General features: G+C 37.1%; 1 protein-coding gene across 1 annotated transcript in view; it reads left to right on the forward strand.

Moving 5' to 3' along the window:
* Window positions 1-26,286, forward strand: part of tbl1xr1a (TBL1X/Y related 1a) — a 44,048-nt gene that overhangs the window by 15,249 nt on the left and 2,513 nt on the right. Inside the window, exons 3-14 of the mRNA XM_033964910.2 lie at window positions 11,819-11,922; window positions 15,533-15,678; window positions 17,032-17,263; window positions 18,179-18,311; window positions 18,820-18,961; window positions 20,052-20,115; window positions 21,131-21,228; window positions 21,947-22,007; window positions 22,094-22,215; window positions 24,662-24,736; window positions 24,825-24,952; window positions 25,489-25,654. Of these exons, the coding sequence (XP_033820801.1) occupies window positions 11,865-11,922; window positions 15,533-15,678; window positions 17,032-17,263; window positions 18,179-18,311; window positions 18,820-18,961; window positions 20,052-20,115; window positions 21,131-21,228; window positions 21,947-22,007; window positions 22,094-22,215; window positions 24,662-24,736; window positions 24,825-24,952; window positions 25,489-25,654 (1,425 nt within the window). The 5' untranslated portion in view covers window positions 11,819-11,864. The remainder of the gene's footprint in view (window positions 1-11,818; window positions 11,923-15,532; window positions 15,679-17,031; window positions 17,264-18,178; window positions 18,312-18,819; window positions 18,962-20,051; window positions 20,116-21,130; window positions 21,229-21,946; window positions 22,008-22,093; window positions 22,216-24,661; window positions 24,737-24,824; window positions 24,953-25,488; window positions 25,655-26,286) is intronic.

Raw genomic sequence — 26,286 nt, forward strand, 5'->3', positions numbered from 1 at the left:
ATCTGATCTGGATCGTCACAACCTGGACACTGGCACCTGCAGCCAATCATGAATCAGAGCTCAATGAGTGAATCCTGGAGGTTCTGAGCTTTCACATGAGGCTTGTCCATATACTGAGAATGAGAAAAACCTGTATGTGTCTCAGGTTTAGGCATTAGCAACCCAGATTTGGTTAAGATTTTCTTAAACTGTAAGCATGATTGTTATACAGTTCTATTGAAAAAACACTAAACCCTGTTAATCAGAGGTGAGAGAAGTTACAGTATTAACGTTTTTAAATGGCTGACTGTTACTGCTGCTTTCGTAAACCAAGTCAGAGGCCCTAAGCTTTAACCATCCTGCCAAAAGTAATGTTCTTAAGTGTGGCTGCAGTCCACCTGGTGACCCAATTAGATGACCAGGGTTTCATAAGCTTTAAGCACTCATTTTAGTCCAAGCTGCTGCTACTTGTCTGTTATTTTGAAGACAGTTTATAACAATACAAGAAAAGGAGGCTTGACAATGGTGAATTTGTTTATTTGTGTGTTTTCTAGTTGCACGTAAGTGAGCAATTACCCCCTTTTACTTTAAATTGTTTACCGCTTAGTGTGGAGGTCTGTTCTGACGTAACAGAGCTGCTGCATGGTTAGAGCTTTGTTAGAGTTGCATCAAATCATGTTACTCAATTAAGTGTTCTTTTTTTTTCTCTCTTTTTTTTTTTTTTTTATAAATTCAAACCACATTAAGCTAAAACTGTGGCACTTAAGCGTGAGCGTGTTTACTGACCATGGACTATTACAAATGCAGGTGAGGGCTGGTGGATTTTATGTGCTAATTTAAACAGAATATCAACGCTGCTCCTGAGTACCAAGCCCCTCGTGACAGGGAAGCCGTCCAGCCTAACGTACCAGAATGTGCATGGTCAAAAATACCATTAATACATCAAAATTACATGTGCTAACTACAGATCAACTTTTTCATGGGTGATGCTGATAGCAATTGTTTTAAATCCAGAACAGCCGAGGGGCAATAAGCTCTGTCGATATTTTTGAGATATGTTGGCCATTTGATAATTTCCCCCAAATTATACTAATTGTCGATAAGTTTGCTGTGCAGTTTCAATCTTGCTAGCAATAATGTTTCATAGTCACATTTTTGCTGTGGCCTCTTAGCACTAAAGTCTTCAAATTAAATGTTTTTCCAGTGATCAGCCAAACCAACATTGTGCAAAAAAATTAATATATCAACCTGATATACAGGATAGCTGGTGTCTTGGTCTAGCTCTAGTGTTCACTTTGACAGTGTAACTTCGACGAGTACACAGTGAAATGAACCGTCATTTTTATTTTCCGCTGTCAGTTATGAAATATGAACTGCTAACCAAATACATGAGATTGTATTATTTGGAATTTCATAACATGTCTGGAAACTGTGGGGTATTTCCTTGTTTTCAAAATGATTGCACTCGCTGACATTTGCAGTTTGTGAACGTTCAAATTGTTTTTTCAGTTTAGGTGTGATTAATCTAGTCTAATATTAATATAATATAATACATAATAAATGGATCTATAGAGATTACATTATGAAAGATTGTCTCCAGGGGTAGAGCTTGTATTGGCTTCAGAATATGGTCTTAGCTTATCTACTATGAGCTGCTGGATTATAAAACATGGGCAAAGACATTGGCCAATATAAAAACCCATATCGGCCAATCTCTTAATTGTCTCCTAAACCGCAGGTGCGGAGTACAGCTGTACACACAGTAAACACATTACATGGAGTGGTTGTGTTCAGGAAATGAACTCTTTGACCTTGAACGCCCAAAAGAGGAATTTACTACTGCAGCGCTGTGGGGGAGGGGCTACTATTCGAACAATACTACTACTAATACTCGTTTAACATCTTTTTTTGTTAATTAACCAGCTGTTTAAAAAAATGAACTATATGATTTTTGAAACTAGATTTTTTTTCACTTTTATAATATTTCTGTTTTGGCAAAATGTGAGTATCAAGTGAATTGTCTTAAATGCATACTTTCTCATTATAAACTGCTGGAAATATAGCTGATTAGAAATAAAATCATAATAAATAAATAATAAAACTGCAGTGTAATATTCTGAGTAAAGATACAAAAAAAAAAGTCTGATCTTATGTATTTATTTTTCACAGCTGATTTACTTTTTGTGCCAGGCTTGTACCTCAACCAAGATTTATTGTAAATGTGAAGCACGTTGGGCATCTGCTGTTGTTAACTGTTAATGCCAATTTTATTCCTTCATTATTATGAATCTGGCGATACGATACATGCGGCAATATGGAGGTCACGGTACAAACAAAGGACGATATATTGTGATTAATCAATAATTATGTCTAATATTATAGTCATGAGAACAATATCATATGAAATACAGTTTAGGATTTTTGGTTTAAATTTATGAGAACAGTAAATTAATCATTTTAGATGCATTTTGAATCGGTACAAGAATTGAATGTTACTGAATCATTTTTTTTTCTTACACTTCTATTGAAAATCGTCAGAGGAATCATTAAAAAAAGGAAAAAATAAAAGTTGAGATATATTTTTTCAGTATTGCCCACCCTTATTTACAGATATGGTGGAGAGGACACCAAATTGCAGTCCTGCTGTCCTGTTTGCTGTGCGCAATGACATATAATCCATCTGAATTAGCCTAATTATTTAGAGCATACAGCGCGAAATCAAAGACTCTGGAAACAGCTTGGAAAACTGAATAGTGTTCTACATGCCACAAGCTTTCAGTTAGTCTTTATTTTTCATCAATCTGCCTCTTATTCTCGGGCTTACGGGCACAAAGCTAATAAACTAATATGTCTATAGATTCAGTAGTGCAAAAAACGCGACAATGTGTGACACATTTTCCACATTTCAGTTTAATTCTTTTTAGAAGCAATTTAAATGTGAGGGTAGGAGTCTGCACAAAAGTTTTAGACTGGACTATGACTATTGTCTGGAGTGTTTGTCCACGGTCCAGTGTAGGGCTGCATTTCACAGGCAGCTGCGCTTAGGGAACTAAAATGAGTGCTTAAAGCTTATGAAACCCCGGTCATTTAGGATGGCACAGCACAGGGGGGCACCATAGGGCTGAGGCTCTACTGAGAACCACTGACACAGGATTTGAACACAAGTGAGCTGCAGCGAGTGTAAAATACAGGTTAGCCCCAACTGTGCCACAAGTGTTCCCTTCTTTGAATCTTGGAGAGAAGTACGCTACTATTACATTGAACAGACAGAAATTAACTACTATAAACATTTAATTGTTGATCTAATTTACCCCAGATTACAGGAAATGACCTAATTTTTGTTCCAAAACATCCTGAGGGGACCCCAGATCCCCCTGCTTTTACAATCATCTGCCACAAAATACATTTAGAATTAGATTCAGGGCTTCTAATTCATGGACCAATGCCCACAAAGATCTAGGCAATATACCCAATATTAGACTATGTCTAATATAGAAATCTCTCCTAGAGTGCCAATAGAGCTGTCATTTCTAATAGCTCAACATAATATTTAAATACCCATTTTAGCAGATTTCTGATGGATTATAAAAATGCCACCTGTTTATTGTGATCATCCAAGTTGAGGCATCAATTTTTGCCAATATATGAACCACCTCTAGTCTTTCTCGTCATAAAAGCTGTTATGTTGTGGTATCACCTTGTACTTGGCAGTACACAGCTCCTGTCAATAGTGGTAATTGGGCTCCTGGGCTCCAAGCTGAATATGCAGAGATGGAGTAAGTGATTGGTCCTGTGCCTGGCTCTAATCGGCTCCATCAGGCCTGTGTCCACACTGAGATAACCAATGGCCTCAGTGACCTCTGTGCTAGAAAGACCAGCCTCCAAGAGCTCCATCTGCACTTCAACACACAGGGATGGGCTTCCTTTGATTGTGAGGGCACAGCAGAAAATGTGTTAGGGATGGGTGATATATTGGTTCCAGTATTGGTATATTTTTTCAGTGACACGTGAAACAAAAGAGCTCATTGGTCTCCTATCAAAGTGTAGTGCTTCAGTCATTGATTCTGCAGAAATCTTTAATGTTTTTCAACCCTCATGATATTTTTTTCCATTATTTTTTTTTACGATACGGATGGTCCATGCATGTCCCTGATTGGGTAATCCACCTGTCAATCACGCCCATCTGAAAATGGGGAGATTCATTGGTGACCAGACTCACATCTTCAAAGTATTAAAGAAGTGTGTATTCTGGATCCCAGGCAATCAGATTTGTCTTTTGAAACGACTCATGAGTGAAAATGGAAATGGAAAAGTGTTGTATGGCTGTATGGTGAACATTTTTGGGATACTCTCAGTGGCGTTATTCACACAATGAAATGGCAGCACATCAGAACTTTGCTAAACCATGCTGTGCCTTGGTTGAGATTCAAGTATGGCACAAAAGTGAATGGTCTGTATCACTTTATAAGCTTGTTTGTCAGATTACACTGTAAGACTCAATACTTGATGTTATCATTTAAAAACGACATTCACCAGAGATGTTTTCCGAGACACTTTCATACGTGGGAACAAATGTCAGATTCAAAACTGATATTGTTTAAAGTAACTACAATAACACATAAGTCACTAAGACCACAGTGCCTAAACGCTACAGTTGCATTTATTCACTGGAAAAGACACAACATTAAAACATCTGCCAGACAACCACAGTGAAGCTACAAATAAAGTGAGATTTTAAAGTTAATTGATATTTCGCCAAAGAAGGTGAGTCAAACATCAGCTTTATACAATTTAAGGTGAAAGAGAAAGATGCCAAAATTGACGTATGCTAACACATTCTTCTTACTATTATACCATTAAATTATTTCTGAAAAATCAGAATTGAGCCTCAAGACCTGCTGCGGCTTTGCACACCAAAAACTGATTATAATCTGATTTCTGGAAGATTATTTAAATGATATGCAAACTGAGGCACCATGATCAGAAAACACAATGATTTTGCTGTCTGAGAATCATATTTTGAGCGCACGTGTAACTGCAGTCACTGTGAACATGGAGGCCTTTTTGGACAATGGTATTAAGTAATATTTGGTAACCTGGCTCTCACCAGATTGATATGTGTCAAAGTGTCTTGCCCCAGGACACAATGGCTGCATGTGTTTGGATCCGATTCAAAAGAGGGATGAACTGGAAATTTTGGGGGAAAATATCGAATTTAGATTTTTTTGACTAGCATTGCGATTACAATCAGACTTGCAGTTTATGTTATGATAATAGGATTCATCTTTTAAATACATCTAGAAGACTTGACAGAAACTGAAATATGAACTGACAAACTGTACAAACATGTTCTGAAATGTGATTCTTGTATTGAAGGGTTTAGTGTTTTGTTTTTTTTAATGCAGAATAGGACCGAATACTTTGTTCTTTGTGCAGGAAATTACGCTACTTAAAAAAATGCAGTCTTTGCGATTTCGATTTGATTGTAAGTAATGTTTCAGCACTAGTCCAAAACGCTTTAATGGATTGGTTGACTTGCCAACTGAGGTCACTTTTGGAACTTTCTAAAAATATACTGCTATCTCTTCACATTTCGGACTATGATGCACAACCGACCACCATCACAAAAAGCGTCTAGACAAAAAATTCAATTACTTAGGAAAATGTGTAGGTAGCATTGGCACCTTCTTATACTTATTGTGATGTATGCTCCTCTAATAGCACACAGCTGCCTCTTATGTAACACAATCACCATGACCCACTTTGGTTTGTTCACTCAAGGGGCAGTGCCACATCCACTTATTATTATGGTGGAGGGAGCATTATTTGCAGTTTTGATCGCAAACTAAAATAGACATTTTCCCAGGAGAACCGGGCCCCTGCCCTCTCAGGCCATGGTTTATAGTGAAGTTGGTGGAGTAAACCCAAACAGCAGTCTGCACACAGTCTGCAATAGTCATACACTTTTGGTTTATGTGTGAATTATGTTTTGTGTCCTTAACTTTCATGCTAAAAACAACCAACATCAACCAGTAAATGCCCTTTTTGAAAAATGAACCACTTGTTGATGGTGAACCAATTTCCAGTTCAGACAGAAGAATGCATCTAAAATTCATCTCAGAATATCTTGGCTTTGACTTGAAGCCATAATCTTCACACATTTTGAGTCTTGCTGGTTTTGATCAAGCAAGCTCTGAGCGTGAAATTTTGCCAGTCAGTTGTAGTCGATTTATGTGGTGCTATATGGAAATAAAAGCTTTTTTTTCATATTGGATTGGTTAATGGCACTGAAAAACTTGTGTTCTTACTATGCACGGGCTTGCATCTTCACAAACCTGACTCTTATTTAGCCTGAAGGAGGGCCTTCTCCTGCTTATTTTTCATGGAAATGTTATTTTCCACTGTATGGCACACAACCTATCAATGTCCATGGAGAGTGTTCTGAAGAATAGTTTTAACTTTCTATTTCCATGTAATCATGCAGGTTATGTGCCACTTCCACACATACTATCACTTTAAATCTATGGGCAGGACCTATATAATTCTCTTGCTGAGTTTAATTATTTTTGATCACAGTTCAAAGCACGGCATTTGTTTTCTAGCATTGAGGCAGCCGGGGTCAAAGCTGATAAGAATACGTTTTCAAAATCGTCCATTGCGATATATCTCCAAGTTCATGTTTTATTTTGTTGCTGTATCTCACAGAATCTCACTGTTGTATCCGTGTGCATCGTCAGACCCCTAATAGTGATGTGATTACCCTGATTGTCAATTGAAAGCTGCAGTTGTTTCCCTGAGACTGCCCCGTTATACAATGCATATGATGATGGATGCTGATCAGAATGGAAGTTGACAGTAAACGCTACGACGCCTCTTATTGATAAAGTTATTAGGTCCAAACCTGTGGCATGGAGCCTGAGGGGTTAATGCATTATGTACAGAGCTCATGTCCAAAGGCAGATGGAAGTTACTCAGTCTCATTGATTTCATATTATCCCATTAGAGACGGCTGTGCTCCCTTCACCATCTATCAGGGCTGCAGCTAATCATCACCAAACAACATAGGATTGTAGTACTTACTGGTCATGTGCTTGGTTCGATATAGAAAATTAGCTAAAAATTACAAAGAAAGTAGTAACATAAATAATACTGTAATTAATTAAAATGGATGTACCCAATTTTTGCATGTAGTAAAGATAAAATTTGTTTTACCTCAGTACAGATGTATTGTAAAACCAGCTCTCAGGGTCAAAATGAGGCCACCGTGTCCTGTCTACATCTTATTAGAGTTTTTTTTAATGACCGAAAACCAGGAAGTAATGTGGGTGTACTGTTAGCATACTAGTTGTTGTATTACCATGAAGCGAAAACTCAGCTTTGGCCTCTAAAAGTTGTCATATTATGTTAGGAAAATGAGGAATAACTTTGGATCACAGCAAAAGATCACTGCTTTTTTAATGTTTTTAAGTAAAAATATAATTTGTGTACCTATTGCTTTTTCCATTCATAGCTTGGCTTTTAAAGGGCCCATATTATGCTATTTTCTGATCCGTTCCTCCTCATCAAAAACAGACCTGGAGTTGTGTTTTGTTTCATTCACACATGTTTAACACACAAAGCCTGCGTACTTAGGTTGATTTCTTCTTCTCTCAAACACAAAACACTCTGATCCACCTGATGATGTCATGTGGTAATAAAGGAATTGCGCTACTGTGTTTTAAACTCCACCTCCACCAGAATCATTTGGATAATTTCAGCCCTGGAATAGCCAATCTCTACTGAAGTAAAGTTAAATGGTAGCTGTTAACTTGAAAACTACTGCTTCAGGACATCATAAGCTTCATGTGTGTTTTGAGCTCTCAGGATCCAGACAGCCTAATTATCCAGGATTACTCAAACATATGTGAATGAAACAAAACACAACAGCAGGTATGTTTTTGATGAGGTAACAGCATTATAACATGTCTCACAAGAGTCAATTTTGTGTAATATGGGACCTTTAAATACATGCCTGTATTACTGGTTGCTTTATTATTGTTATTGCTTTGTTATATTTATTTTATAATTATAATATTGAGGCCAACAGTGGAAATGCTACATTTTTTTTTCTACATACAGTTTGAATTAATAGAGCCACCATAGTATCCAAAGGATTATAATGAGGCCATTTAACATACATTTCTTTATAGTTTGCACTTTGATATATATTGTAAGTGGACATACTGGGAAACTTTAGTACTGATATAATCTTTTTTGGTACATCACTTACAACATGTGTATGTTACATTGATATATTTCTATTTAAATACATTTGAATAGTTTTGGAGAAATGTTTTTTTTAAATGTCACATACCAAGCCCATAGAGAGATTTACTAAAATCTCATTTTGGATTATCGATAAAATGCATTCTTGTGCCCTTCTGTACAATCATATTGACCTTATTCCAGCCTGCCCACTTTTACCTCTAAACGCTACTAAATAGAAATTCACCAATCCAGCCTTTTCAGTTCTGATACCGATATCAATACTTTGCCTTTAGGTACCTGCCGATACCTGATATTAACCGATAACCATGTAGGGATAAAAATTACAAGTATTTCCTTAAAACACAGTTAACTTATTATACAAGACATCCAATTGTGTTGTTTTACTGCTTTGTATGAATTAAAGTTCAAACATTAGAAGTTGTAGGCCTAAATCAGCCTGTAAATAGTCTTATTACATCCAATTAAAGACTCAAGCAGGATATTGGCTTAACTTATACTAAGGAAACGATATCCGATCCAGCTAATATTATAACCGGCGCTGATATTTGATACCAGTATCTGTATCGTTGCATCGTTACTACTAAACTGCACTTTCTTTGTCATGGCTTTTCCAGTTAAGTGGGAATCCCATTCATTCTAAAATCCGATATACAGCACGTTGATTTGTGTAAAATGTTCAAATAGTCAACAATGCGCCAGTTCTCTAGTAGACTTTAAAACGTCTTTGTAGTCCATATAGAACTTATTTGCTGTCAAGGTTGGCAGCCCCATACAAAATAACCGGAATTATGATGCCGGTGCTCACTGCAACGTCTTGAATGCCGTTGTTTGAAGTAGCTACGAGGTTGTAACTGGGAGAGAGTTGTTGAATGTTTGCTTTCTCATAGCTGTAATCGGAGTGTCCTCATAAAACATCAGGAGTTTGACCAATATGTTTTTTTCACTGCTGGTGCTGAATGCTAATACTGATTTTTTTTTTTAAGAATCCAGCAGCTGATGGTCTATAAGCTCCACCAATATGTAGGACAGATATACATTAGCTTTTCCAAACTGCATGATTTGAAATAATATCTATAAAATTAATTACAATCACTACCTACAATGGACTGCTCCACATTTGACAACTAAAATAGGAAAATTATTTCAATACATGGGAAGGATTTTTAAGGATCCACTACAGCCGATTGTCCCCTACGTTGCCATCACATGTTAGGGATAAAATAAAATAAAAAGGTTCTATGGATGGAGTTTTATGGTCAATCTTATTCTATTCGTTATCATTACTGGCAAATATTGATTATTGGCTGCAACAGGACGAATATGATATCTGTATTGCCTGGAAAAGAAAATCCATATCACTAAGTGAAAACTCAAGTGTTACGTTGGCGAGAAAAACATTATAACTTGTAGAAATCAATGTGAATTGCCTCCATTGGGTGCTGCTTTTATGTTAAGGCTTTTGATACTGTCTTATTCACACATTTTACCACTGTTGCTGCTGGTTCTTCTAAAACTCTTAATTCCCCTGTCTGTCTGCTTTCACATAAGAACGTTTCGATGAGTCACCATGTGCACTGGCTGTGAAACAAAAATGGCTCTTATGAAAGATGTAGCTGAAGTAACATGGTTGAAAATGTGCTAAATTCGTATCTGCCAGGGTAAAAACTGTTATATGGCTTTAAGAATGGAGCAGAGGAGGAGATGTTTCTGTTGTCTTGGTGGAATGGAGGATTAGGGATGGGTACAAAAGACGAAAGGCTTAAATGAGAGACTTTGGGAATGAAGTCACATGTGTCTCCATTTTTTATGTATTTTTTTATTTAATACTTTTTTTTTTTTTTTTTTTTTACAGTGGAGGGTCAATTAATCAATCAAAAAAGAATGCTGAGGTAGACCTATTAGGAAACCGGAGGCCTAAAGCGAAAACCAAAGAGGAGATTTATGGATGTGTCATTCTAACCCTCTGCTCTGCATCAACTAATTTCATCCATACATTCTGAAAAAATAAATCGCCACTTTATATAAAATGCAGAGCTGCACTAACATGGCCAGCAAGATGAATTCTTGGCAATAATTGCGATTTCACAAACTCACAAGAATCCATTTGGCCGCACTCCTGCTGTTACGATTGGGTCCAGGCCACCAGTGGTTCGGAGACTGGACCAATCACAGGGCATCATTGCGGTTTGGGTGGAAGCCAAATGTGAAGCTCCCAAACGAACCAATGGATGTAAATCAGCCTATTTTAGCAGAAATGTGGACCTTTTTTTTCTGGATAGATTTTTTGGCTTGTTCTGGTGCTCTGACACTTTGACCTATTAGATTCAAATAATTGTTACGACTATTACTTCAGACAATAGCGTGTGATTTTCAACATTAAATCACTGTACTTGGTCACAGTGGTCCAAGGGTGTACACTAGTCTATGTGGTCTTAGCTCAAGATCATTCTAAAGCTCTTCAGGAAAGGTTAATTTCTGTGAATGTGACTTTTTTGACACCTGTTCACATGGTTAACTAGTTTTGATACTAGTTTTAGCATCGATTAGTATCCGATTTTTCGTACTTTGGCCCAAAGCTGGCTACTTGATGTGTTTTCGTGTGGTTAAGATGATACACTGCGCTTTATTTGGACAACACATAAAGGTGCTGAAGATAGAGCACCATCTTGAGCACCTGTGTTGCAGATAATACTGTGCTATACAATTACTGGCTCATTGACTCAGACACTGAAAAACAAAGTATCCAGAGTTGAACAAATGTTTTTTTTTTTTGTTGTGTTTTTTTTTTTTTAACAACGCCCTACTTAATTGTCCCTCCAGCCTGAACATTGTGGATCTGTCTGCAGCTAATGGTCATTTAGGTTTAATAATCCTAAATAAGTCTCTCATAAATGGTGGGTTTATAGTAAATGTTACAGCTCTGAGTGGAGACACAATGGGAAAGCCTGATTACACTGATTACTTCTTTCTATTACAGTGTATAGACCAGGATTATCAGAAGTGTTGAAAATCTGATCCTAATTGACACTTAAGCTAGTATCTGAAGTAGACACTCATTTGAGCAGTTATTTATTAACAGGATAGAAATTAACCTTTTCCGAATGGCTTTAAAATGCACTGTATCAGAATAAGTTTAAGACCACTTATACTTGGTCGGCTGGGGATTACACAGATATAAGATGTGTGGTAATATAAAAGAAAGTATTACAATTTAATGTTGAAAATCGGACTATTGTCTAAAGAATGTGTTTTTTTATTATGATCTTGGTGTCGGAAGGTATCGAGTCTATTCCTTAGCATCGAAATAGTTTGAAATTTTAATATTGTGACAACACTAATTCTTAACACAGACATCCTTCTCGCTTAACTTAACCCTTTGTATTGCTACAGAGGAAATGCAACCTCACTTCTACAACAATATAATGAGCAGAACAATTAATGTGTTTTGGCCCATGATCTACCGGTATAGATGGTAGATGAATCGTTTTATGCATTTCTCTTCCCATGTTTTTTCTTTTGCTTTCCTTGTGTTTAGACTTGTTAATGACCGCCACGTGTGTGTGTGTTTCAGGTGCGGAGTGTGCTGCTGCTGACCTCATGGTGTAACAGGAGTAAAGATGAGCATTAGCAGCGATGAGGTCAACTTCCTGGTCTACAGATACCTACAGGAGTCAGGTACTTAATACTGCTACTTGTATTGCTATTTGTACTGCAACTTCTGCTGGTGAGGCTGCGGTGGAGGGGTATTAGATTCATGTGGTTATAAAATGACTCAATGTTTGCATAAATGGATGTAGGTTTTTTTTGTGTGTCAAGAAAACCCCCAAAAAAGTACTAGTGATGGGCAATACAGTACCAAAATATCTACCTTGTAATATTGGCACAGCAAAAGCAAAGTATTGCTTTGATTCTTTGGATGCAAATTATGCATTATTTGTCTTGCTCTTGGCGTTTTGAGTACCTTTGCTTTGCCATTTTATGTATTAGAGTTTAAATTAATACCTATGTAAAGAAAATACACATTATTTGCATCTGTTACACTTCTCTGCTTGATTTGATCTTGGCACGCCATCTACTGGCAGAAGTAGAAATGCATCATGGAAAATAATAGAAAAAAACTACATTAATACAATTTTGTTGCCATGCTAATAGACAGGCACTTATAATGAACACTATATGCCAGAAATGCTCAGAACGATGATTTCTGAACTTCAAAACTGCAGGATTTGATTCTCTGCTTGATTTAGTGTTAGCACACGTCTACTGGCAGCAGCGGGAATGAACCATGGAAAATAACAAACTAGACTTTTTTGCAACAAGAACAGCATGCTAATAGGCAGGCAGTGGTAATGAACACAATTTGATGACAGAAATGCTCAGAACAATGATTTATGGACTTAAAAACTGGGCATGATTTTAACCTGTGATGCAACAATCCAAGAAAAATTAAAGTGATATCTGAGGCTCCGCGCAGACTACTCGGGCTTTCCATCCCTCCAAAAACATGTTGGTAACGTTCGCCCAGAGTGCTAGCCAGTCGAAACCGACCCTCCATTTGCTCCACAAAAAATCTGTGTACACGTTGCATGTAAAATGACATGCTTTTTTCTGCACTCAAGGGTCAGAGAGATGATAGATCCTTTACTCAGAGGTAATGTTTGAATAAAAGACATTGGTATTGGATTGATAGCACAATCACACCAACCTAGTATTTCTTGAAAATGGATCAAAATAAAAATCACTGTTTTTGAGCATTACTGCTACTTCACCTGCAGTCTTGAAATTATTGACTAAAATCTCAACTTCAGTGCAGCTGACACAAATTAACTACTGTCCCTATTTACCTTATTTCGGAAGTTGCCTTCGGCACCACCAACGTCATTCGGGGTGTATTATTTTGCATGGGACATCTTGACAGCAAATAACTTCTGTACAGACTACAAAACCATCCTAAGGCCTCTCAGAGAATCAGGGCATTGTTAAGTGTTAGTGCACATGAACACTGAGCATTTTACACAAATCAACCTACTATATATCATATTTTATCCATCAGTCTCCATTGAAATCAATGGGAAGCAAGTGTGGTTTTGTACCATTTAGAGGCAAAAGTGGGCAGGGCAGAATGACGATAAAAATCAAAAGATGATCTAATCTATTTTGATATTGTTGTGATATTGTTGGGTTTCAGATGACATCACAACATTCTGCACACCAGTAATATTTAATACAGATGTAGGGAGCAGCTCAAATAATGTTCAAATGCAGACTTTTGTTGCAACGTTACAAGTTTTTGGGTCTTGTCTATAATGGAAATGATGATCCGGTTCAGCATTTGTATAAGGTAAAAGTAACCAATCACCATGGAGTGAGAGAAGCAAGAAGCAAGTGACTGAATGTACATATGGCAGATTAGAGTACTTTTTCACTAAGACATAGTTCATATAATTATATTTAAGATTTTACAAAAAATGTTGCCTAGTTTCATCATCACTTCTGGGTTGGGCAGCAGATGAGACATAGAAGTAATTCCAGTTCTGTTACCCAGCAACCATAATGTTAACAAGGGCCAAACCTTGTCTAAATTGCATAGTAGTTATGATTAGTCAAATAAAAATAGGTGACAACACCTTCATTTTGTTAAATCAATAACGACTATGTCAGAAAAATCTGCTGTTTGCCATGTACTTTGGATGGAATATTTCTGTGTTGATGACATGGGTAGAAGGATTCTGTTTTAGACCTAAGATCTAAAATACAGAATCCTTACTTCCGCCACTTCAGAGTTTTTCTACTTTTTTTCTTAACTTTTTTCCTGACAAACACTGATCTGATGTAAAACAGTGATACATATTTACCGCAGGACTATCCCACCAAACCAGGAAATATATACAAAAACACGAGAAAGTGTCATATGCACTTTAAGTTGCTATGCAGGTGTAGATAAATAAAAAAATGATCTGCCCCAATAAAAAAATATTTTTCCCATGATACAACGCTTTCCTCCCAACCCAGCGCAACTTGACCTTTTATTCACCCTAATAAATTCTGTTTTGTAGTGACAGCCATCTCCCTAAATATCACCTCTTTGCTCAGCTGTAGGCTATTTAACCAAGCAACCTCTCAATATTTATTATGCTCATAAGTAAACTCTTCAGGTCATATGCAGATAATGCATTTCTGACTTATGACAGGGATTTGCTTTCACTTCAAGATTTAAATGAAATGAATAAATTGCTGTTAGTTGGCCACAAGTGCCACGATTTTCTAAGAGCCAGATCACGATTTCGTTTTTTATTATAGATTCATGATTTCATAGTATCTTTTGCAAAGTTTTTAGGAGGTAGCAGAAAACTACGCAGATAGCTTCAGTTAAGTTTTCTCTTCACTTACACCTGTCACTCGCTCAGAGCATGATGGAGGCTGACAAATGGGACAAGTGGGTTGATTGTCACAGGAAAAATGTTAAATGGTCCAACACTCACATTTTTATATAGTGCTTTTCCACCTTTAAGGCACTCAAAGCGCTTACCCATTCACACACATGCATTCACACACCGGTGTATGCAGAGACTGGGGGTGAGGTGGGACAGTGTCTAGCCCAAGGACACGACCACAGCATTCATCTCAACCATGATGGTTTTATTGAGAGTGGGATTCGAGCCACCAATCTTTGGATCAGTGGACTTACATCTACAAACCTCTACCAACTGAGCTACTGTCCTGCTCCAATGTAAATAAACTCAAGATCGTGTGGCAAAATTATCAACTCAACTGAACAATTTATCCATTTCTAATTATGTCCCAATCTTGTGTCGTTTCGTGGGAATTGTCTCGTCCCATCCCTACCTTCTATAAAAATCACTATTCAGTCTAGATTAGAAAGATGAGTGCTTCAGTGAGTCAATCGATTGTAAGTTCGGGTGCTCAGTGTCGCATTGGAAAACTCATTTAAGACAACAAAAGAAAACTCTGAGCAGCGCTGGCTTCTTTAAAAAGTGCTTTATTATAAAAACGAGACTTTCCTATGCGTTCAGCCATGCGGGGCCTTCTTCAGGACATGTTGCTTTACAGCACCAAGAAAACAATTTAAAAACAGAGTGAAAAAGACCCATTAGATCAATAAATTGCCAGTGCCAGTCATTCAGTCTGTTTTGGTCACAAATGAAAAAAAACAAACAAAACTCAAACTAGCAGTAATAAAACCACATTTTGGCTGACATGTTTTTAGTGTACACAGTGTTAGTCATATTGCTGAGTTGAGTTCTGATGATTTGTGTGTTTTCAGGGTTCTCCCACTCTGCCTTTACCTTCGGCATTGAGTCTCACATTAGCCAGTCCAACATCAACGGCGCTCTGGTGCCCCCTGCTGCTCTCATCAGCATCATACAGAAGGGGCTGCAGTATGTGGAGGCTGAAGTCAGCATCAACGAGGTCAGTGCACCGCCTTTACCATGTCAATTAAATATGAAGTGTCCTTACAAAACCATATTAATAATCATTTTTACACAATTTGACAAAATTGTCACTTTATAGCTACCCTCAATCATCTTAAAGTCATGTCACAAAAACACACATTGGTGGATCAATATGTGTGTGTATTTTGGGCACATTCATTTGTTTAGTATAATTTATAAACTTTATCAATACTATTTACTTTCATAAAACAAAAAAGAAAAATATAGTTGAATTCAAATTGAAAACTATTGAAAAAAGGCATAAATAGAACAAGTTTTAGAATACTCTTGCTTTATATCAGAATTGGTGTAGGACTACAGTTTTAAAGAAATTGTGAAGACATTTTTGAACAAATTTTTTTTGTTAAAAATTACATTCTATTATTCCCTTAAAAATTTGTTTTTATTTTCGTATCATCCCATTATGATAGTGCAATCAGTATTTTTTCCCTTTGTATTGAAATCAAATTTGGAATTTTTGGTATCTTGAACACACTTGGTTCAGAAGAACAAATATTATGCATTTGTGTGTCTTTAATTCCATTTTAAACATGGTCACCTTTGGATAAGTATTTCACATATTTTAACATAAAATAATGTCTGCATTTGGAAAATAGACTTAAAATACACTCTATTTCCAATTAAGCATTTTGGCATTGGAGCTCCCTCTCCTGTCAGCAATTAACATTTAGAAAGCAGAAAAAATAAGTATTTTTCCTCTGTGAATGCTATGCTAATAGAGCCATGTGTTTGACAACATTATAACATGGTTTAATGGTCAAAAAAGTCAACTCTGCATAAAATGTGTTCTTTGGGCCCGTATTACTCTGCGTTATGATCTACATTATGATGTTGTTTCCTCAACAAAAACACACCCAGAGTTGTGTTTTGTTTCATTCACACATGTTTAACACACAAACCCTGCATATTTAGGCTAAGTTCTTCTCTCAAACTGAAAACAGTCTGTTCCACTGTGTGATCTGATAATGCAGAAAGTCCTCAATTGTCTTTTAAACTTTGGATAATGTAATAACAGCTGTGGAATTGACAATCTCTCCTGAACAAAAGGTAAACAGTCGCTGTCAACGTGAAAACAACCACTTTGACATCTCAAGGTGAAACACAGCTTTTGAGATGTAGACAACTGTATGAATGAAACAAAACACAAAACTTCGGGTATGTTCTTGAGGAGCTTAAAAGCTTAGAGCTCAAGAGTCAATTTTGGGTAATAAGACCTTAATTAGCATCACATTACATTTTCATTATCCCTATTCATAAAACAGGCTTTGTTTAAATGTATTTTATATATATGTATATTTTTTGTGTGTAGGATGGCACGTTATTTGACGGGCGGCCCATCGAGTCCCTGTCCTTGATTGATGCGGTGATGCCCGACGTGGTGCAGACGCGGCAGCAGGCTTACAGGGACAAACTGGCCCAGCAGCAGCAGCAGGCCGCCGCCGCAGCACCTGCCTCCACCACCGGGGGCAGCATCAGTGGCAGTGCCAAGAATGGAGAGAACACTGCCAATGGGGAGGAGAACGGAGCGCATGCCTTAGCCAGTGAGTACCGACACACAATACTGCTACTGTGACGCCGGGTTCAACTGTGTTCATTAAAGGCTCTGTACCTGACTTTTACCATCTTAAAAATTAGAAAAACAGAACTAGTTAATTTTAAATGGTTTGCAGTGGTCCAGAGTTGTTCCTCACTTTGCTTACACATTCCTAACATCATGGGTAATTTGTAGGACTGCATGATATCTGAAAATATTGCGATTATTATTGCCACCTTAATATAGTTTTTAGCACAGTAGTTTCAGCTTTTTAAACAAACATGAACATATTATCAGCCTTTTAAAACTGTACGTTTCTTTGTTTGTCATGATATTGATTATTGCATAAGTTCTTGAGAAGATGTCTGTGTAATCCCTCAGTTGTTCAGGTCTGATCCTTAGTAAAAGCCTATCTATAACTCCATCCTCAGACCCAAAGCAAACAAAAGAAACAGATAAAACAATAGAGCTAGCCAGGATGACAATAGGTGTGAAAGGACCCATTGAGAGCTGAATGAATATGCTAAGTATGACTCGAGCACAGTGCACACTTAGTGTAACAGAAACTGTTAACAATAGCTGTTTTTACTTTCGGTGTAATTATCTCCTTCTTCAGTACAATATACGGCAGTGTCCACCAGCAATCTGACCAGAACTGAAGAAGTGGCTTGGATGAGCATTAAAATGTCTCCACTCCTACACCTTTTTGTCCAGTTGACAGATTTTACTTTTAGGTTTTACTATTATTACGTTAACCGATGCTGTATGAAGACCTTTGCAATATATTGTGCACCCTTAGTACTTTGTTTCTCTGGTTCGATACAGCAAAGAGTGCTTGCACCCCTCATTATTGGTCTATAGAATGTATCATCTGTCATCTGAAACCAGCAACACATGTATAAACACCCCTGTCCCTCCTCAGATAACCACTCAGACCTGATGGAGGTGGATGGAGACGTGGAGATTCCTCAGAACAAGGCCATGGTCCTGAGAGGCCACGAGTCAGAGGTGTTCATCTGCGCCTGGAACCCTGTCAGTGACCTGCTCGCCTCAGGGTACGTGCCCCACACACAGGGAGACGACAGGAAACAAGCTCATGCCAAAGTTTAGCCAGTGGTGGAAGGAGTACGGAAAATTTGCACTAAAGTAAAAAGCAGTTACGTGAGTAAAGATGTACTAAAATGACAAATGTATGTACCGATTCTAAACTTGTACTTAAGTAAAAGTATAAAGTAGTTAGCTCCTCCCTTCAGATAGATATAAGCCAGTGTCCACCAGCAATTTGACCAGAACTGACAATACTTGATTAATTTAACAGTTAACTGAATGAAGTTAATTTAAACCACTATCTGCATATGCTTTGAGCTCTGGCCAATCAGTGAAGATGATCGACAGCTGTTTTATGTGTTTTTCAGTATAGAAAGAAGCAGAGACAGCAGTAAGACAACTGTGTTTTATATTAATTTAAATATACAAAAAAGTCTACTGTGGTGATACAAAATCCATACATATTTTGGCACACCTATGCAAACTAGTCTAAATGAATCTATGTGTGTTGTGCAGGTCTGGAGACTCGACGGCTCGGATCTGGAATCTGAGTGAGAACAGCACGAGCAGCTCCACTCAACTGGTGCTCCGACACTGCATCAGGGAGGGGGGCCAGGACGTGCCCAGCAACAAGGACGTCACCTCCCTCGACTGGAATGTACGGACACACACACATACACTCATATAAAGTACTTACACCAATGCGATACTGGTCAGAGGTGTTCATCTGTGCCTGGAACCCTGTCATATCGATGCCAATCCAGAAAAGTTTGCTAGATTGGATATTGGTTCCACAATATCAATGTACCCATATTGTGGTTGGGCCTATAAATTGATGTTTGCATATTTACTGCCTATTGTAAGCCAAGAATGTCTTACAATAGCTGTTCATTAGCTACTTGTATATACTTAAATCCAAAGTATCGAAATCAATATTGTAACTGAAAAAGTTGGATTGGTGCATCCCCAACATACTTTTACATACTTTTTGTCCTTTTTTTCTCCAATAACCATAATCAAATCAGGTAGAGCTTGTGATTGTGACGTCACACTTCATAGAATTTTCAGTTTCATGTTAAACCAATGGAAATTTTAAGGTGCTAAATACTAAACTTCACTTTAATTCAATATTATTGACACTATAGTGTGATTAAATGAACCAATTTACCAGTAGTGACCCAGCATCTAATCAGGATGTTTCAGATTTTTGGTTACTGTTTAACATTGAATTGGCTGATGCATCTGAAAGGATATTTTGCAGTGTTGCTACAAATATGGCACATTTAGTCAATGTTTACTTTTGGATGTCAGATCCTGAGCTCTATTTTTCTTGTCCTTCAGAAATGGTGCTCTAACAATTGTCTTGTTAGAGATTTAAGTTTCGTACCTGGTAGTCAAATTTAAACCTACTGAAATATGACTTTATACATAAAACTTAACCTTAGATATAAACTCTTTAATAATGGAGATTTACAGTTTAGATTTTCATATCACCAGTCACGCTTCGAAAATATGGAATTGTAGTGTAAACTGTATTCTTAGTTTGTAGGCCTACCTCCACCCACAATACTTTAATACTGACATTTAACCACAGCTTTACAGTGTAGTCACCCACACAATCCTCTCCCACTCTCACACACTCAAGGTTCACACTGTTCACATTGGAACAGAATAAATATGTGTAATGTAATAAATGCACCTAATATTAAATTTGACTATACTGTAATACCACTTGGTTTCTTTTACAGAGTGAAGGCACGCTCTTAGCAACAGGATCATATGACGGCTTCGCCAGAATATGGACCAAAGATGGTGAGCATATTGTTTAATCTAATTTATTTTAAAGAAGACACATTGTGCTTGTGTCTGCTACATTGTTATAATCTATGATATCCACGGATCATTATTATCAATTTACACATTTTAAATTGCAATAAAACAAGTCCGAAACAAGTCCGCTGACTTCTGTGTTAGAAAACTGTGGTGTCCAATGGGAGCTGACGTCGCCATAAAGGTCATCACAACAAAGAGCCGTGAAGTTGTCGGCACCTCTGATGTATAGCTGCACATCACGTTAACAAGTAGTTAGATTTTTTTCATTTGAACCAATGACTATGCAATGCTGCCGAATCCATTAAGAAATTAAAATTGGAGAAAAAAGTGAGTAAAGGATAGTGAGCGTATGGCAATGGTAGTTGATAGGCAATATGGCATCTTGAAAATAAGCAATTAAAGATTACTCAAACATGTATGAATCACTCCAAATGCAACTTTGGGTGAAGGAAACAACTATAACAAAGGTTTAAAATCTCTAAATAGTTGAGTTTGCAGAATAGGTCTGCTGTAATAAAGGGAAATAAATGTTTTGCTATTTTTTACATTTCTTTCAAATGAAGTACCAATATATGGATTTGAATATGTTCAAACATGTTGGACATTATCAATTACCAGTTAGTTAACAATTAATGCATTCCCCAAAGTATCATGTAAGTATCATGTAGTACCATGAAATCTAATAAATATAAAATATGTCTAGGCTATAAATAAGAGACTTGGTAAGGAAAACAGTGAAGTATGGTTTCTTGGTTTAGACTTTGTTTGTATAAGGTTTAGCCACGATTTTGTCCAGGTTTGTGCACATCTTTCCTCTGTTTGTTGTGCTTCAGATCTTATTTTAGCCCAGTCTTGTGCTCAAATCAGTTGGGGCACAGCTCAATTCTTGGGGCAACACTGCCCTCTAGTGTCTGGTTCATAGTTTGCATTGTGTCATTGGTAGAAACATAAGAATGGCAGTATTTCTGTCCTCACCATCTTTTGTGTTTCACAGGTAATCTGGCCAGTACACTGGGCCAACACAAAGGACCCATCTTTGCTCTAAAGTGGAATAAAAAAGGCAATTTCATCCTGAGCGCCGGAGTAGATAAAGTAAGGCATGCCATCTTAGAGCCTTAGAACTGGATTTAGAGCAAAGTAAAAATAAAAAAATAATATTTACAAATAAAACTACTGACTAAAACAAAATAATCAAAGTAATCAGCCATTTCTGATCAAATTTTGGTCATCTTATACTATGAATCAAAGCAGATATTTGTTCAACTAATAAACGCTAAACAAAAATGAATAAGACACTCAAGGAGACAAGATTTAAGCTCCACCTTTTCAGTCAGAGTTCCAAATCACCAGACCTTATCGTTAATATCTTATGAAATAATACAATAATTTTCATAATTGTAAAAACAATAAAATTTAATTAATGTAAAATTATTATTATTATTATTTTCTTTAATATTTGATACAATACGGATAAATTGGCTACCAATACGTCACGCGACCCAATACCAAAGCACAGACAGAAAATACCAGTGCTTTCCTCATAACACAAAAGTATGACAAAACTGTATTGTATTGTGTATATATACAAATTTGGCATCTTATATTATGTTCTGGGCCAACAACGCCAACAAATAGTCTAATTATTACTAAGTTTATAGACCCAACCATGCTCAAACAGCCATTTTTTATGTATTAATTATTTTTTTTACATTAAAGAGATAAAAAAATAGTCCGCCAAAGTTAAACTATAAATGTATTGTAAAAATGTATTCTCCTTTTGCACTGACACTGTACTGCTTGTGTGCCGTAGACTACAATCATTTGGGACGCCCACACAGGAGAAGCCAAGCAACAGTTTCCTTTCCATTCAGGTCTGTGCCCTCATCCTTTGTTTTTTTTTTTATCCTGTAGTGTAGTTTATCGACTGTAATCTAACCCGGCCTGTCACTGCTCACAGCTCCAGCTCTGGACGTGGACTGGCAGAGCAACAACACGTTTGCATCGTGCAGCACAGACATGTGTATCCACGTGTGCAAACTGGGACAGGACCGGCCAATCAAGACATTCCAGGGACATACAGTGAGTGCTCCTTTTTCTCATTATGTTATAGAAGTCCACAAAACAAGCAGAGATCTTTGAAACTATGGCCAGGCACTACGTTTACATCCACGCAAGGAAAACAGAATTATTGACCTAGTCCAATTTAAACTGATTTCTTTAAATGCATAAACACAGGAAGTGTTGAAATTTTTTTTTTTTTACTTTTTAAATTTTATCCCATTGATCCCAATGACACATCTGAAGAGGTCGATAAGTACTCTGTGCACTTGAACGCCTCTCCTAGTCTGTAACATTCAGTGGGTATCTGAGTAGCGCAGCGTTTGTTCGCTGTCACGATATCAGATGAAGTGCGATATATTACTGAAGTAAATATAGACGATAAACAATAATATTGAAACCGTATCATAAAGCAGAATTATCCCCCAAAAAGAATTCTAAATGTACAATATTGTTAAAAAATATGAGCTGGAATACTTAGCAGAATGAAACAATGTAGTAGTTAGTATCTACAATGAGCCATGGATGTTTATAATTCCGCTCTCTACAGCTCAAACCTCATTGTAGTACAGAAAAATAACCAAAATCTTCCCACTACAAAGAAAAAGTCCCCAGAGTAAATATTGACCTCTGAAAATTACTGTTCCATCTGTCATGTATTGAACGATAAGTCAATGCAGTAATTACAGTGACAGGCCTAGCAGTTCATAGCATGTCTGAAAATCAAAAGATCGATATTAACGAGATGTCACTTATGTATTTCTGTTAAGTGTGGGTATATCTATGATAGCCATTTTTAATCATTATAGCTGCAAAGTTTTAGCACTTTTGCTAACTTACTACAAGCACCTGAATGCCTCGTAGTCCCATGTTAACACCCCTTCATTTGTTTGTCCCAAAACCTCATATAGCTCTTGTCCCAGTCTACAGCAGGGCAAAGACTATTTGAATTTGGCTGTTTAGCAATTTTTCTGACAAGTATTTCAAATACGCTTTAAAGTGTGATGATTTAAAGTGATGATATTAAAATTTAGACTCCCGATCATTTTGACTAAAATAATTGTGATTAATGATATTATCACAATAACTATTACACAAGGTTTACAGTTTATAAAAGTCACTAAAACATTAATTACCATACAATTTGCTGGTGTCTGAGCGTTCACCTGTATTGTTTTTTTTCTGCAAGTGAAATTAATAATTAATGAATAATAAATGTGTCAATTATATAACTCTTGACTATAAAAAAAAGACATGAACCAACCTGAGAAAGTCCCCAGAAAAAGGGTATGATAAAGGATATGCTGGCATTGCAGCCATCAGCTGTGCAAAATGCTATTCAGCTCTAACCTCGCGATAACAAAGTCGACACAAACGTGTAACATTATTCATACAAATCTAAATGAACACAAACTACATTCAGTAGTTTATTTCACTTGGTGTGTTACTTATGGATATTTTCAGCTCAAGTTTGTCAAACAATGCAGGATGGTTGTCTCGCAAACCTTTTTCAGCAGGCTCCCCAAATTGGTGGCTCATCTTGTTGGTCTTCTTTTCAAAGCCATAATAGTTCCAAAAATCAGACTTCACCTTTTTGAGTGGATATAGATGAGATCCACTGCCTGCCCACTAGCCATGAGCCATAGGCACAGAAGCTAGCAAGTTTCACTGTTATAATAGAGGGCCCTCTTGTGGGCAAACACCAGAACTAACATCTAAATGTATTGTATTGTATCGTATTGAAACTGGGAACATGAGGCAGTCTGGTGCCATAAAGGCGATTAGAATCATGTGCGGTGATCAGGCTTATTAAAAAATGCCGCAGAGGATTAATTGCAGGCGTTTTTGATCGCAGTTAGCAATATTATCATATATCGTCCCATTCCTAGTTCAAAGTTCAGGTTGTAAACGTCTCCAGAGACGTTAACATTTGCGAGAAATTTTAAATTGATAAACTAATACAAGAATCCAATGCATTTTGTAACATGTTTGTAGAGGTCTTTACAGGTACAGGATTTTCCATAAGACGGGATATTTTGTTTTGCAAGGGGCGCTCTACTGTTTAAATAACTGCGGCCTTTGCAGTTTTGATTCAATTGTGACATATTGTGCATATTGAACAAAAATATGGTTGACATTATTGCATCATAAATAAAGGTTAAAAGCACAATTCTTCATGCTAAAATAGCAAATGGGTATTAAAGTGATGAAAATCTAACAGTAATTGGCTAGCTGGTGAGCGTGAAGGTAAATGTATTCAAATCTTATGCCTTTGTGGTTTGTAATTTAGCCTGTGCTTCAAGCCAGTCCAGCTGTTTTAAAGTGGTTAGTTGGTTTTCGTAATTAGCTCACAAATATATCCTCACAAGCTCCAGTCTCAGCTCTAGTACGAAACTCTAAGGGTTTTTATTACCACATATTTAAAACTAGCTCAGTATGACTTTATCTTTTCCATTCTTCTTTCTAGAATGAAGTAAATGCAATCAAGTGGGACCCCACGGGGAACCTGCTGGCCTCCTGCTCAGATGACATGACGCTAAAGGTCAGTTGTATTAAGCTGAACCATTTGCTAAAGTATCCAGACTGTTTCATACAACAGCTCAAAACTCAATGATTTTTTTTTTTTCCAGATCTGGAGTATGAAGCAGGACTCGTGTGTCCATGACCTCCAGGCCCACAGTAAAGAAATCTACACCATCAAATGGAGCCCCACCGGCCCCGGAACCAACAACCCCAGCGCTAATCTCATGCTAGCAAGGTATCAAGGCTATTCTTCTGTTTGACTCTGCAACAGGATATTAATAAAATGTTTGACTTCATTTCCTCAAGAAGTCTGAGGAAAAAGTCTGTTTTCTTTTACCTTACTGCTTCGCCATATTTATATTTCCTTTTTTTTTTTTTATAAAATAAATGGGATGTTTTGTTTGTCAAAGTACATCAGTCCTAAAAAAAAAGTTAACCTCCAATTAGTTACTCAGTATTTCACCAAACTACTTTTTCTTGAGTAAAGATTTGAATCATACATTTTACTTCTACTTGAGTAAAATATTTTAAAGTAAATGTACTCTACTTGTGTAACTTTTTTGGCTACTCTGGCTATATTAGGACTATCAGAATTAAGCCCCAGTTTCTAATCAATACCAAAACTTGTATCAAAACTAGATTTGTTTCTCGTAATGATATTGCAAGAACTAGTTGTTAATGTAATGTTATTTTTATTTTAATCATATACATTTTAGCATTGAGAGGATACTTGATAACCCTTGGCTCTAACATCTCTCTGTCTCTGTGCAGTGCATCGTTCGACTCGACGGTGCGCCTGTGGGACGTGGAGCGGGGCATCTGTATCCACACTCTGACCAAACACCAGGAGCCCGTGTACAGCGTGGCCTTCAGCCCCGACGGCAGACATCTGGCCAGCGGCTCCTTCGACAAATGTGTTCACATCTGGAACACGCAGGTGAGAAACGGACAGCACAACAATTTCAAGTACAGGAAGAAGTGCTGGAGGGGGAAAGGGGAATGTAGACAATGACATTTCTGCATTTCTACACTGTTTAATTTAGAGGTTCACTGTGTAGACTTGTCACGATAAAATAATGTTGAAGCACAATATATTGCTACAGAGAAATACTGCGACATACGGAAATAATGAAACTAGTTTATACCACTATCACAAAGCAGGATAATCCCAGTAAACCAATTTTTACATATACTGCATCATAAAAGGCCTGAACTGCAACAAATAAATAGCAAAATAAAGTAATAATCAGCCATAGAAGTTATTTATTCAACTCTCTACAGCTCAAATCTCGCCACGATTGCAAAGAAATTGTACACGCGCTAATATTGAGCCCCAAAATATATTATTACAGCTTTTTCATAAATTGAAAGAGGAGTCTAAGGGTCTGCCATCTGTCTCCATGGTGATGTTACTGATTTGCCTGAAACGTTAAAAACACATCTGTTGTAGATTTAATCAATTACATGCTATGATAAGCATTTTAGCAACCTGTAATTTAACTTTGTGGCGTTAATTCCTCGTTTCTACCGGAGATTTATGCCATTCCAGGTTTGCAGTGGTCCATAGTT

The sequence above is a fragment of the Periophthalmus magnuspinnatus genome, chromosome 4 (genome assembly GCF_009829125.3).
Source record: "Periophthalmus magnuspinnatus isolate fPerMag1 chromosome 4, fPerMag1.2.pri, whole genome shotgun sequence".
NCBI lineage: Eukaryota > Metazoa > Chordata > Actinopteri > Gobiiformes > Gobiidae > Periophthalmus > Periophthalmus magnuspinnatus.